This window comes from Chrysochloris asiatica, unplaced genomic scaffold (genome assembly GCF_000296735.1).
Source record: "Chrysochloris asiatica unplaced genomic scaffold, ChrAsi1.0 scaffold00008, whole genome shotgun sequence".
Lineage (NCBI taxonomy): Eukaryota > Metazoa > Chordata > Mammalia > Afrosoricida > Chrysochloridae > Chrysochloris > Chrysochloris asiatica.
Window position 1 is genome coordinate 16,938,092 of NW_006408526.1, and position 15,076 is coordinate 16,953,167.

General features: G+C 36.5%; 1 protein-coding gene across 1 annotated transcript in view; it reads left to right on the forward strand.

Annotated features, from left to right (window-relative positions):
- Nucleotides 1–15,076, forward strand: part of CUL5 (cullin 5) — a 91,031-nt gene that overhangs the window by 56,336 nt on the left and 19,619 nt on the right. Inside the window, exons 8-11 of the mRNA XM_006833958.1 lie at nucleotides 6,298–6,391; nucleotides 7,467–7,597; nucleotides 7,820–7,927; nucleotides 10,263–10,327. Coding sequence (XP_006834021.1) covers nucleotides 6,298–6,391; nucleotides 7,467–7,597; nucleotides 7,820–7,927; nucleotides 10,263–10,327 — 398 coding nt within the window. The remainder of the gene's footprint in view (nucleotides 1–6,297; nucleotides 6,392–7,466; nucleotides 7,598–7,819; nucleotides 7,928–10,262; nucleotides 10,328–15,076) is intronic.

Here is a 15,076-nt window from a genome sequence, read left to right on the forward strand (position 1 = left end):
TTCTCATACTTGGCTTTCTGTTTTGACTACATTTTTGGAAATGAGATTGCTGAAACAAAGGATTTGAACCTTTTGCAAATTGCTACATCATACCAAATTGACCTTCAGAAATGTAGTTCTGACTACCATCAGCTGTGTTTCTGTTTAGCCATATCTTTGCAAGATGGAATTACTTTAACCTTTTTTTATCTTGGCCAGTCTTTGAGTATGCTAGGCTTTGTTTTGTTTTTAAATACATTTTTATTGTTGTAAATTTATAGGTAATGAAACATTTGCCATTTTAAGTCTTCCCATGTACCATTCAGTGACATTTGACATTGTGTTGTTCAACAGTGACCAATTTTTCATCACCATTAATAAAAGCCCAGTGTCCCCTAATCTTTATTATCATTGTTGTTTTTGTTGGTTCTGACTCATATCAACCCTGTATTGGGTTTCCCAGGAGCAGCTGGTAGGTTTGAGCCACTGACCTTGTGGTTATGTCCAGTACTTACCCTGTAATGCCACACCAGGACTCTTATAATTGGCCATTTGTGTTTCAAGACTTCTTTGGGAGCTTAAGCTAGTCTTTCATATATCCCTTTCGTTGTTTTACTTTATTCAAAAAACAGTATCATTATTAACTATCCTAGATCTTTAAGACCCTTCATAATAAGTAGGCAGCGCTATAAGATAAGCACTCGACCACAAGGTCAGTTTAAACCACAAGGTTGGTAATTCAAATTCACCTGAAAACCCTATGCAGGATAGCTATGGGTTGGAAACAACTCGATAACATTTAATAACAACAGCAACCTATTTTAGTTGTCTTTAATTTGTGGCGACTCCATGTACAACAGAACACAAGTGTACACAGTCCTGCTCCATCTTCAGCATTGTGTGATGTGCTCAAGTCTATGGTTGTAGCCCCTGTGTATTTTGATTGTCTAACCCAGCCAGTCATTTTCAGCCACTAAATCAGACAGTGTTCTATTATGAACCGTAGAATTTTTTTGTCTAATTTGTGGAGGTAAATTGACAGGCCTTTCTTCCTAGTTTGCCTTCGTCAAAAAGTTCCACTGATACCTGTCCATCATGTGTGGCCTTGCTGACATAGCTTCCATCAACATGCAAGCCACAATACACAGACAGATGGTGGTTTCTGATTTTCATTCTCAGCAATACCCAGCAAGGGAGGCCCTGGGTGGTGCAAACAGTTAATGTGCTTGGCTGCTAACTTGAGAGGTTGGAAGTTTGTATCCACCTAGATGTGCCTCAGAAAAAAAGGCCAGATGACCTACTTCTGAAGGACCAGCCGTTGAAACCACTATGCAGCACAGTTTGACTTTGGTACACACAGGATTGCTCTAAGTCAGAATCAACTTAGGTGGTAAATGGTTTTAGTGTCCAGCAAGAGTCTTTTCAATCTAATAAGGCTTATTTCTCATTTGCGTAACTCATCTTTTCCACTTTATTTTCTTGGATTCATGTTTTATAATGTTTTATTTTCTTCTGCCTATTCACTTTCTTCAGAATCTTTATACCCATCTTATAATAAAGACATCCCCAAATTCTTTAGCCTTTATTAAATTCCTGCAGAGTCCATTATTTTTACCATTTGATTTAGAGGCAAATTACAGACTGCTTTTTGGTGTTACGTATCAAGCACCAGCTGTGTACAAGGCCAAGAATCTATGAGGGTAAGCCTAAAAGTATTGCTAGTACAATCAAGTGCCTTCAGGACAAACTCCCCTCTAAGACAGAATCTCAAAGGGAATACACAAACAAGCATGTACGCTTGCTGGCAACCACATTGGTCTACTGGTAAGTGGAAGAGGCGGAAGGGCAGCAATGAAGAAATGGGGTGAGTTCAACCCCAGTCCATTGAATCCCGTTGACCCAGAGATATGAGAGAGAAGAGGAAGGGCTGGTTGGTCCAAAGTGTGGTGAGACCTGAGGACACTTGAGCCCATGGACAAGGACATAACCACAGAGGGCTAGAGCTGCAAGTGAAGCATTCAGCTGATAAGTGAGGGGAGATGCACAAGAGCACCCAAACTTGCATACAGTGCCCTTTTGACCCAGCCTCGAAGGCTCAATAATTAGAACACGACTAGAGGAAGATTGGGGGGAGGGTTTTTTTTTTTTTTTAAGATAAAGGAAACAAGGGTAAATTGCTTCAATTTGATGAACCTGACCTATACTCAGAGTGGTATTTACTCTAAATACCAACAGAGAGGGACAGAGTCTTCATATCAAGTATCAATGCTATCTCCTCTGTACACAGGGTAGATAGGGACAGGAAACTCAGACATTGGCTACCTAAAATCAGGGGGCAATAAATGCATGAAGTGACTGGCTTACCAGGTTTCAAGAGAGAGTTTAGTTTAAGAGTATGGGGGGAAAGAAAGAATCACCACTGAATAGGTGTCATCTTGTCTAGATGGGTCTGGTGAAAAGAGATGGGGAAAAGATTTGGAAGATTCAATAGTGAATAATTATCATGGGTAATTGCGACTGTCACAATTGTAAAGGTAGAAGTTTTGTAACAAAAACAGGGGAGTGGTTAATCTTACAGTCCAGAAACAGAGGCCCCTAGGACAATTGAGAGAGAAGCAACAGCACCAGAGATGGGGGCATGGAGAGGGGGAGTGGCTGAGGACTCTAGATCCATGGACTAAGAAGACAGGGACTAAGAGCTGGTGGCCAGGAGGCAGATTTGCAGAATGTGCCCTTTGGAGATGTAAATTATTATATATGCCTGAGTGGGTTTTTTGTTTGTTTTTTAAACCGCTAAAGTGGATAGAAAGGAGCTCTGGTAGCGTAGTGGTTATGAATTGGGCTGGGAACCTCACAGTCAGCAGTTCGAAACTACTAGCTGTTCCGCAATCATTGTAATGAAACAAGGTGTATGATTTGTTGACTGTAAAACTGATGATATGCCCTGTAAACTTTCACTCAATCCACAATAAAAACCCTTAAAAAAAAAAAAAGGTTATTGTCATTTGCGTGTCATTATTTCCGGGGGTGGGGGGAAGTATTGCTAGTAGAGTTCCAGTTCATACACATAACGGTTTCTTCCAAACAAATGTTTTTAAACCTGCCTCTGCACACAAGTTCTTTCAGTAATACGTTTGTCTTAATCTGATTAAGATTCCTTTGTAAAAATAAAATTCCATTCAGATTAGTGTCTTCTGAGGGAACCTGCTGGGCCAGTTAAAATCAAGGTGGAGAAGTTAGCTCATAAGGTTATGGCAGCTGTTTTTTTTTTATTGTTTTTTTTTTAATCCCTAAGGGGTAGTCTTTATAGATTTTTCCAAAGGACACAGTTCAACTCTGAGGCTTATTAATGAAGAAGTTTTAGGAAAATGAGAAAAAAACTGCATTACTAAGAAAAATACCAGGGAAGTTGTGACGAGGAATTTTTATTTCCCATTGTGACAATGTGCCTGCTCATTCTTCGTGGATAGCAAGGGACGACCTATGACAATTTCATTTGGAAACCTTAACCCATCCATCCTACAGCCCTGTTTTTGCCCATTCAGACTTCTTTTTGTTCCCCAAACTCAGAGAATGTTGCAAAGGAACATGATTTGAGTCCTTCAAGGATGCCAAAACTGCTATTTTGCTGTAGTGTAAACTGGAGCGTGGAGAAATCTTTACAGAAGGAATAGAGATGGGAGCCATTTCTTTCAGAAGTCTATGGCCCTAGATGGGGAGGTTATATAAAGTATAATTAATACCATCCTCAGTGATCTCACAATCCATCTATATAACTGCATATATAAAATGTGTATATACTTCCTGTGTACAGAGGTGTATGAAAAGATTCCACTTCTCTACTTACTTGTGAAGTTGTATAAAGTATATATGAGGGGGCTTCGCAAAATTGGTGAGATAAAGGTGTTTTTTCATAAACTTTTTTGAATCCTTTGTGTACTTTCTCTATTGTTAGGTGCTGTCAAATCAACTTGACTCGTAGTGGTCCCACATGACAGAGAGGAGCTTGCCCTTAGAGTTTATAAATTGTAATCTGTATGGTAGCAGATTACTAGGTCTTTCTCCTGTGGAGTTGCTGGGTAGGTTCACGCTGTCGACCTTTCTGTTAGCAGCTAAGTGCTTAACTGTTGCACCACCAAGGCTCATTTATCTATTGTTGTTAAGTGCGGTCAAGTTGGTTCTAACACATAGTGACCCTGTATAGGGTTTCGCAGGGGCAGCTCTATTAGTGTAGTAATAAGATGTGAAGACTTTATGAACTGTGCAATACCTGAAAATTCCTTAAGCTCTCTAAGCTTGTTTTCTCATATGTTAAGAATCAGATTCACAAGGTTGTCATGTGGGTTAAATGAAATAATATATGTAAAGCAGTTATCGTAGTTTAACGGAACACAGTAAGTGCTCACTAAAGGGACCTCCTATTACAATTGTTTACTTAACCTTTATGTAGAAATTTCTTCAGCAACCCTTTCTACTCTACCCCTCTCTCCTCCCTTTCATCTGTGCAATTAAACAGTATTCTCTAGTTTGCATCAGTTATCAGTTTGGTCTTTCTTTTTAAACTTCCTTGCAACTTCTGGAAAGAAATTAATTTTATATTGTGGCGTATTATATATGTATATATGTAACAAAAGTTTTCTAAACTAAGATTTATTTGGTACTCCGTGACACACTAATGTTACTCAGTTTTGTCATTAAAAAACTGGTCACAAGCCATTCTTTTTTATGAAAGCATTAAAAATTTTCATAGCACAGTTTGCAGTGTAATACATTGGTTTAGATTTTTAGAATCTCCAAAGTTTGAACTACCATTGTATAACTTTGCTCAAGTATAGCTTTGCAGTGAAAACAGAAAATGGAGACCAAGTGCCTCGGGCTTCGAGCTGATTTTGATTGTACACTTAAAATAGTATAAATAATAGCATAACAAACTTATATTCCTAAATCCAGCTTCAATAATTATCAACGTTATGTCCATTCCAAAAGGCATTTTTAGAAAAAAACCTTTTACAGTACATGTAATTCCCTTCCTTAATACAGATAGACAGTTTTTCAGAGTAGAAACATCAGACTTGTGGACTTTGTTCATTGTATGTGATCCCTGCAAGAAGAGTAAATTGTTAATGACACAAAGTACTGGAAGTCAAGTTTTCTTTCCCATTTGAAGGATTTTCCTGAGGGCCTCCTATCACATTGGCCCTTTGCTGTTTTAACACTGTTTATGTTTTACTGTTATTCTCTCTACCTGTCTTAATCATTAGACTGATTTTTTAAAAATAGCCTGCAGGTTCTTGTTGTTAAGTATTCTGTAGTTTTTCCAATTCTTAGCAACCTTGTATAGGATTTCCAAGGCTGTAAATTTTTGTGGGAGCAGAAAGCCTCATCTTTTTCCCACAGAGTAGCAGGTGGGCTCAAACTGCAGACCTGTGGTTCACAGTCCTGTGCTTATCCTACAGAGCCACCATGCTCCCCTGGAGGTGGAAGAAGCTTAATCCTCTGTTAAAAACTTCTGGTTCTTCATTTCCGGCTGGTAGAATAAAACCCCAAATCATAGATGTTTCATTCATAATCTGTCTCCAGCCTACCTTTGTAAATTTTTCATCTGTTTTCTATCATATTCAGCTTCTTACTGTTTCCAGAATACTCAGTCCATTTTAGGACTTGTTCTTATTTTCTAAGGTCCAATTTAGATATCATTTTGTGAGTGAAACCTTTTTAATTATTCTAGAAAGAAGTAGTTTCCTCACTTGTTGATTTTCTGTACTGTATGAGTGTGTATGTGTATAATTGCACCTAAATGAGTTATCTTAAATTTTTATCCGTTTACATTTGTTCCCCTCTACATCCTCAAACAGTAGTTTCCCGAAAAGGGATTTTTACTCTTCTTTGTCTCCTAAACACTTCTTTGTGACTTGCAGGCTTCCAATAATGGTTTGTTAAAAGACTTTATCCATACTTGTAGAAATTCAAAGTCTAATTTTAACATAGGTTCTCTCCAGTTAGAAAAGTTAATCAAATTTTACTTTTTTTATTCCTGTTTTAATTTTTAGCTTTTTCCTGTATTTCTCAGAAAGTTTTGTTAAAACTTATCGAGAACTTAAATTCAGTTCCTTTTTTCTGAGAGGAGTATATACTTAAGTGGTAAACTAGCATTAAGTACCCACCCCCAACCATCCTATAGTACAGGTAAGTAAATCTACTTTTAGGATATTTCAGTTTGTTTCTGCTATTGAACAGTTTGGTTTTATTCACTCATTTCTTGTGTTATAAAGCTTATAGTGGCCTTGACCATTTTTTTTTTTTTTTAATGTATTTCAGCTGATGGAGTGCTGTGTAAATGCCCTTGTAACATCCTTTAAAGAGACAATCTTAGCAGAATGCCAAGGCATGATCAAGAGAAATGAAACTGAAAGTAGGTAAAACACCACATACAATTATCTACTCTCTTAAGAGGGGGTATCTTTGAAGCAAATCTTTAATAAATTGCTACTGGATGCATAAATATATTTGTAAAAGTAAACTGTGCGTAAAGGCAGTGATAAAATATTTAGCACAGTTAGAATCATTATTCTACACATTTTAAGCATTTTTCCTTATATGCTAATGTTGTTGTTTTTTTCTTTTTGTATATGAATTTCTATTTGTTCTTAAAAAGTAGGACCTTGCTTTTAAAGTCCAATTTATGTCGTAAGCACATGGTATAGGATTGAACAAGACATTTGACTTTTATGTAGAACTTTGTAATGAATTTCTTAGAATGTAATAAAATATGCTTTCTTAATAAAGATATAATTTAGAGGCTAATAAGTACAGTATAAACAAAGACAATATAGTAAAAATTACCCATATTCCCACTAACCAGTGATAGCACTTTAATTTATTGCACTCCAGATTTTATTATGTGTAAAAACAAAGTCCCATTAAATCTCTAATCGGATTTAAAGTATGTGTGTCAATTCACTTAAGTTCATTTACTCTTCAAGTGCATTTCATAGTAAAAATCAAGTTGCTCGTTGGTATAAGTAAAATATTTGAATTTCTATACTCCATTCAAAATAGACTTCTCTCTGGTCCATGTTAGACTCTTTTCAAAAGGTTTTGTTTAGTTATAGCCAATACGGTGAGGTAAGGTTTGGTGACTGTTATTTAAACAGTATAGCATATGATGAAGTGCTTTATGAAATATACTAATCCTCTTTTTTTACCTCATAGTATTAAAAGTACTCCAGAATGTTGGGAATGAAATGACTCACCTTTTAAGCCAAGTTGAGTTTTGTAGAATGATCACTTTTAATTTGAATATTTTTCTGATTTTATAATTTTTTGCAAACTAAAAAGGTAGATTAGGAAGCCGTCAACCAGTTGTAACAAAGAGTGCTATTAGGGTATTCTAACCATTAAAGGCATTCTAGACACATGAGATTACTCTGAGAGAAAATTTGCTCTGGTGGATGAAATGATGACATGAGTGTCTTATATCCTTTCAGAATTACATTTAATGTTTTCATTGATGGACAAAGTTCCCAATGGGATAGAACCAATGTTGAAAGACTTAGAAGAACATATTATTAGTGCTGGTCTGGCAGATATGGTAGCAGCTGCTGAAACTATTACTACTGTAAGTTTTCTTTAATGGCAATGGTAAACATAGATCAAAGCTTTTTTTAAATGTGAGATTATTTAAAATTGTGTCTGTAAAGGCAATATAGTAATACTGGAACACCTTTTAATTTTATTTTGAAGAAAGTATTCTTCATAAACAAAATCATATTTATATCTTTTCAATTTTCTTTATATTTTTCTTTTTAAAACTCAGTTGAATATAACATTTTATTTCTAGGACTCTGAGAAATATGTTGAGCAGTTACTTACACTATTTAATAGATTTAGTAAACTCGTCAAAGAAGCTTTTCAAGATGATCCACGATTTCTTACTGCAAGAGATAAGGTATATATTCCCATATATCAACACTTTGTATTAAAAGTGTTACTGTCATAATGTACTTTTAATAAGGAAAATTGCATCATTATGCTTTTAAGTTGCAAACTAAAAACCTAGCAATTCATTTTTCATCAATAGCGAGCAGCTGTATTGTATTTGGTTTGATATGTTTTTCTAAGTGTTGGTTATACCTATTATTTAGAAAATAGCTAGAAAGTTGTCTTCCTGATTTTCCCAGGAATGTCTTTCTATTTTAATATTTTAAAAATTCCTATTCATCCTTCCTTTATGATCCAGCTCAAAGAATGGTTAACCCTGGAACTTCTTCAATATACAACCAACCAATCTCAAGCAGAGTTGAATTTTCATTCCTCTGTTCTCTAATAGGGTTAAGAGTCCTGTAAAATTCATGTCACATTTATACTTGTATTTTAGGTGTCTGGCATTTGCATTGCATGCCATCTTTTTTCCCATCTTCTGTAGTGGGAGATGATAGTGAAACATAGCATTAATCCATTTTTAAATGTCAAACCTTTCACTAGAAATCATTATTTTTTACGCTTTTTTAAATTGATTTTAAAGAGAACACAATCCGCTTTCTCCAGGAGGCTTATTTTCCTTAGTCACTTTAGTTTATAGTTTAACCAAAAGTTAGGGGTGTCTGTTCCAGGCAAAGGGAACAGCAGATACAAAGTCTCCAAGGCAGGAATATGCCTGGCCTCTTTGAAGAACAGCAGAAAAGGTCATTGTGGCCACAGTAGATTGAGGGAGGAAGTGAATAAAATTCCAAATAATAGATATTTCATTAGAGAGCTAACAGGAATCCAGATCATGTAAGACAGTAAGGCATGGTAAGGAATTTTGCGTACATTGTGATTAGAATTGGAAATCACTGAAATGTTTTGAACAGAGTGGCTAGTCCTGACGTATATTTTAACAGGGTTATTCTGGCTGTTGCAAAAAGAATAGGCTAAAGGGGACCGAGAAGAAGAAAGAATACCAGTTAGGAAGCTGTTTAAATGATTCAATAAAGTGATAATAGAAGATTTACGTAGAGTGATAGTGTGTAGAGGTATTCAAAAGTGTAATAATTCTGATTTTGAAAATAGACTAGATAGGATTTGCTGATGAATAAGATATGGAATGCATAGAAAGAAACCAGTCAAAGATTGGTTCTAATCAATTGTCAGGACATGCTTACTGAGATGGGGAAGAATCAGAAAATAAGTTTTGGAGAGATGGTGCAGAGAGATCAGGAACTCCATTTTGCACAGGTTAATTTTGAAATGTCAAATCTCCATGTGGAAATAATGAATATGAAGTTAAAGGGTTAGAACAGACCTGGAAAGATAAATTTGAGAATGCCATCATTTAGATAATATTTGAAGAACTGAGACTGGATATGATCATCAAAGTAATAGGGAAAGATAGAGAAGAGCTCCCAGGACCAGCATAAAGCATTCTGACATTTAGTTGTCAGAAAGATGAAGAACAAAGGAAAATGATCAGAAGACCTGAAGAGTGCTGGTGGGGTACTGGAAAATAAGTGGAAAGTGATTTCCAAGTAAGATGGGATCAACCATTGGGTCCAGCAATGTGAAGGTTGTTGGTGACTTTGACAAGATCACTTAATGGGAATGGTGGTAGCTGTGTGAAAGCTTGATTAGGGGGTTTCTAATAATAGCAGACAAGAAGTTGGAGGCAGTGGGTTAGATAGTTTAAAGAATTTGGCTTAATGAAAAGAAGAGAAATTGGACAGTAGCTGAAGGTGGACCAAACCAAAAATTAATTTTTAAGATGTGAAAAATACAGTGGGGTTTTTTTGTTTGTTGTTAATGTTTGTGTTCTTAGGAGACAACCAATGCAGAGGATTAAATTGATGATGCGGGAGAAAGGGGAGGCAGTTGCCTGAAAAAGAGGGAGTGAAATCTAGAATTCATGTAAAGGGCTTCTTTTTGCTTTGGAGAAAGAATAGTTTATCCATGACAAGAGCGAAGGCAGAATGTGAGCATGGATGCAAGTAAAAAGATAGTAGTCTGTGAAAGTTCTCATTTATTTCAGTTTTCTCAAATAGGGAGATACATCTATCAGCTGAGAGTGTACAAGGGAGAGGAAATAAGGGAAGCTTGAGGAGAAAGGAGACAGAGACGGTATAAAACTATCTAGGAGAAAAAGGAGGAGCAGATAAGAGAAAATAGTATTGTTGTCAGACAACATTAAGGCCTCACTTTCAAATAATGATAAAGAGCACATGACTTGTATGTTTATGGATTTTGTAAGTGTAATAATTCTGTGTATTTTAAATATTAAATATTAACGTTTTATTTCAACTTATTTTCAGGCATATAAAGCAGTTGTTAATGATGCTACTATATTTAAACTTGAATTACCTTTGAAGCAGAAAGGGTAAGCTTTTTAAAAACCATATTTAGAAGTTTTTTTGACTGTTACTATGTATTACTAGATATACAAGATGGCTTCTTACCCTAATCCTATTAGTTGTTTGTTTTTGTTTTTATATATATATATATATATATTTTTTTTTTTTTTTTTTTTAAAGGCTTTATTGTGAATTGAGTGATAGTTTACAGGGCAGATCATCAACTTTGCACTCAATCAGTCATATTTTGTTTCATTGCAATGATTACAATCCCCTCCATGCAATATTGATTAACAGTATTTACCTCTGTTCCTTCTTTTTTTTTTATGTACACAAAGCACACAAAAAGCATATATTTGTTTAAATGACCAAAGGGTATATTTTGCAAGCCAACCTCCTGCCCACCGGCACACAACTTTTCTCATTCCATGGGTCTAGACTCCTCTACTATTCTATATCTCTATGCTATCACCTCTGCCTCGGTCTCTGAGGTCACTGCTTCTCTGGTTAGGATCCCACGCTTCACTCATGCTCTTCCCTCTTTATGGTCCTAGGGTCCTCTGTTCCTGGAAAGTAAAATTAATTACTCCCTCCTTTATGTTACACACCTTCTACCTATACAGTTGTGACAATCGTAATTAGTCATGACAGCAATTACTCACTATTGAATGAAAAGTATCCTATTTCCACCCTGTCCCATCCACTTTCACTAGATCCATCTAGACAAGATGAAAAGTATTCAGTGGGGATTCTACCTTACTCCCACACTCTTGAAATCTTATAAGCCAGGCTTTTTTCTATAATCTTTGATGCTTTTATTTAACCGTATTTCTAAAAATCTGTAAAAGGTAATGCTGACAATATGAAGTGCTGACGATGCAGAGCAACTGAAACTCTCATTCATTACTAATGAAAATGCAAAATCATACAAAGTTATATGGCCATTCTGGGAAACAATTTTCTTATAAAGTTTTATAATAAAAAAGGTAAATAAACACTTAATAAATGACACAGCAGTCCCACTTTGGATATTTACCTGAGAGTAGTGAAGATTATGGCTATGCAAAACCTGTATGTAAATGTTTATAACAAAGCTACTCTATCATAATCACCTAATACTGTAAAGAATCACATGTTATTTAATGGGTAAATGCATAAGCAAAACAGTTGTTGTTGTTAAGCGCCTTCGAATTGGTTTCAACCCATAATGACCCTGTATAGAGTTTCCAAGGAGCTGCTGGTGAGCTTGAACTCTCGACCTTGCAGTTCAAACTGACTTTACAGTCCAATGCACCAGCACCACACCATTTACATGATATTCTTGAAAGAACAGGTTTCAGTAGAGTTTTCATGCCCATTAAGACAGACTAGGAAGAAAGTCCTGGCAGTCTACTAAAAATCGGCCATTGAAAATCCTATGGACAGGATGGATTGCGCAGTAAGTATAGTAAACTAGTAAGTTTTTTTTGTTGTTGTTATGTGCCATGGAGTTGGTTCCAACTTACAGCGACCCTGTACAGGGTTTTGAGGCTGTAAATCTTCATGGGAGCAGAAAGCCTCATCTTTCTCCCGCGGAACAGCTGGTAGTTTCGAACTGCTAAACCTGAGGTTAGCAGCCCGATTCGTAACCACTACGCTACCAAAACTCCTTAAACTAGTAAGTAAGTACCAGTAAAAATAAGCCTGTACTTAACCTTTTTAACTGGGTAAATATACTCCTATAGTTGTTAGTGACATTGAGTGGGTTCCAGTGATTAATGACTCAGTATAGGGTTTCCAAGGAGCAGAGCTGATGGACTTGAACTGCCAGTCGAGTGGTTAGCAGTCCAGTGCTTATCCAACAGCACCACACCAGGACTCTGTATTCCTATTGTTGTTGTTAAGTGCCGTGGAGTCGGTTCCAACTCATAGCGACCCTGCACAGGGTTTCCGAGGCTGTAAATCTTTACGGGAGCAGAATGCCTCATCTTTCTCCCGCGGAACCGCTGGTAGCTTCGAACTGCTGACCTTGAGGTTCACAGCCCGATTCGTAACCACTACACCACCAGAGCTCCTTCTGTATTCCTATTAGAGATGGTGAATTTGAGAGAGGTTTGATTCTGTAGGAAAATGGTGTGGGATTGGTAGAGAAACAGATGGCAGCCATACCTTGCTTAGTGAGTCTTCTGACATTGCCTATAGATCACAACAGCCCAGTCCCATTGTGTGTGGGATGGTCTTACATCAGGGTCCTACTTGATGGCAGCCAACAAGTCTTATTAATTAAATATCTGAAATTGAAATGTAATAAAATATTAACATGCAAGTTATCTGTAGTACCTTCAGGGTGATGCTGTAATTGGGAAAAGTCTTGTGATATAGTTTCTGTCTTAGAATTACTATTTTGAAGAAATTGTATATGCAATGCTAAAATATTTGAAAAGTAGTATCTCTTAAGAAGGAGAGGTACTTAGGTTTTTTTTCTTAATTATTTACACTTTGTCTCTTTTGAGAAGTGTAAGTTGCTTGAGTAGACATCTGGGTCTTAACAGTATTGTAGCTATTGCCATGTTTTAAAAGGGCATATATTACGTTCTCTTTTATAAATTGAATTATATGAAACATAACACTAATCTTAAATGCCTTCATCTGAGTACATTCTCCCCACGCCCCCCAACATTTTATTAGGACATTTTTCAAACCTAGGGTAAAGTCCCTACAATTGCTTTATCAAATAGCTATCTCTACCCATCAGCCAACTGTTAAGTGAATTTCAAAGGAAATTATAGACATCAATAATCTGTACTTGCTAAGGGCTTAATTAACAGAATTGCTTATTTATGCTTTGTAGTAAATCCTATAAACAGTTATAGGTGTAAATATTAGGTTTATAGTTCGGTGAAATGTGACAAATGGTCTTACCCACCATTGCCTATAGGACAGAGTAGAATTGCCCTATAGGTTTCTAAGGCTTTAAATCTTTATCGTAGCATCTTTCTCCTGTGGAAAGCTGGTGGGCCCAGTATACCAACTTCTGGTTGGCAGTTGAGTGTCCAACCACTGTGTTAACAGGGCTCCTGACAAATGTCTAAAACACCTTTATTAACATCTATGGTAATTTTTCATTACTCTAGTTTAAATATCCATCATCCTGGATGGTTCTCACATACCCATTTCCCCCACCTCCCTCTGAGGTTACTGGTTATCTTAACAGAGATTAGTTTAATGTAATACTGCTTTCATTTGATATAATGTTTTTGAGATTCATTCCTATTTTGCAGGTAACAGTATTTTGTTTTCCAGCGTGGTTGTGCTATTGTTGTTGATCCTCATTCTTGTCAGTGTTCAGTGCTGTCAGTCATTTTAATTTTGGCCATTCTGGGTATTTGTAGTGATACTTCATAGTTTCAATTCCAATTCCCTTATGGATTTTGATATTGAGTACTTTTTCATGTAGTGATTGGTATTTTTATATTTTTCTTTACCCAATTTTTTTGCCAGTTTTTTTTTCATTAGGTTGACCTTTTTTTTGTTAGTCAATTATATCAGTTCTTATATGTTCTTATGAGCTTTACCTTTAACAGGCCTTAGTTAGATGTATGCTGTAATTTTTTGATTTTTGCTTTCTATTGTCTATAAAATTTTGTCTACTTGTGTTCTATGATATGACGATTTCTTCTAGAAATTAACATTTTTGCTTTGACATTTAACTCTAAGATCCATTTTAATGTTTATATATAATGTTGAATTTCACCTTTTTTTCTTTACCATATGGATAACAAATGGTTTCCACACCATTGTTGAAAAGACTTTCCATTCCTTCATTGCATTGCTCTGGTGTCTTAGTTTCCTAGAGCTACTGTAGTATTAATACTACAAGTGGATAGCTGTAAAGAACAGGAATTTATTTTATCACAATTAAGGAGACTAGACATTGAAATTCAGATCATTTGGTATAAGTAATGAAAGACTCTGGTTGGACTTGGGGGAAGCTAACCTTGACTCTGCCTCTGTCACCCCAAGTGATCCTCATTTGCTTGGTGGTGTGATGTTCGTGTGGCATCTGTCTTCCTTTGTGCTAGCATGTCTCTGTGTTTGTGCTGCTTCTTATAACTCAGAAGTGGTTAGGTTTAGAACACACCCTGCATGTTAGGGTCTCATTAAAATAAAATTCTGTTCTTGAATGGGATTACATCCACAGGTATAAGAGTTAAAATTCCAACACATATCTGGGGGGGAAATACATGGCGGGGCTTGGTATCATTGAGTTTGGGCATATTATCAAAAGATATCAATCCCTGGAGGAGGGCATCATGTTTGGTAAAGTGGTGGTGGTGGTTGGTACTACCGAGTCAGTTGTGTATACCGAATTAGTTCCAACTCAGACCAACCCTGAATAGGGTTTCCGAGGCTATAAATCTTTATGGGAGCAGAAAGCCTCCTGTTTCTCCCGCAGAGTGACTGGTGGATTTGAGCTGCTGACCTTGCGGTTAGTAGTGCAGCTTGTAATCCATGACACTACCAGAGCGCCTTGCTTGGTAAAATGGGAGTGTGGTGATGGTATACAGTGGAGTCGGTTCCGACTCTTAGCGACCCCGTACAGGGTTTCTGAGGCTGTAAATCTTTATGGGAGGAGAAAGCCTCTTTCTCCCATGGAACAGCTGGTAGTTTAGAACTGCTAACCTTGTGGTTCACAGCCCAGTTCGTAACCACTACGCTACCAGAGCTCCTTTGCTTGGTAAAGTAGAGAGTTGCAAAAAAAAAAGAGTGGCTGCAACAATGGGCTGAAAAATAGT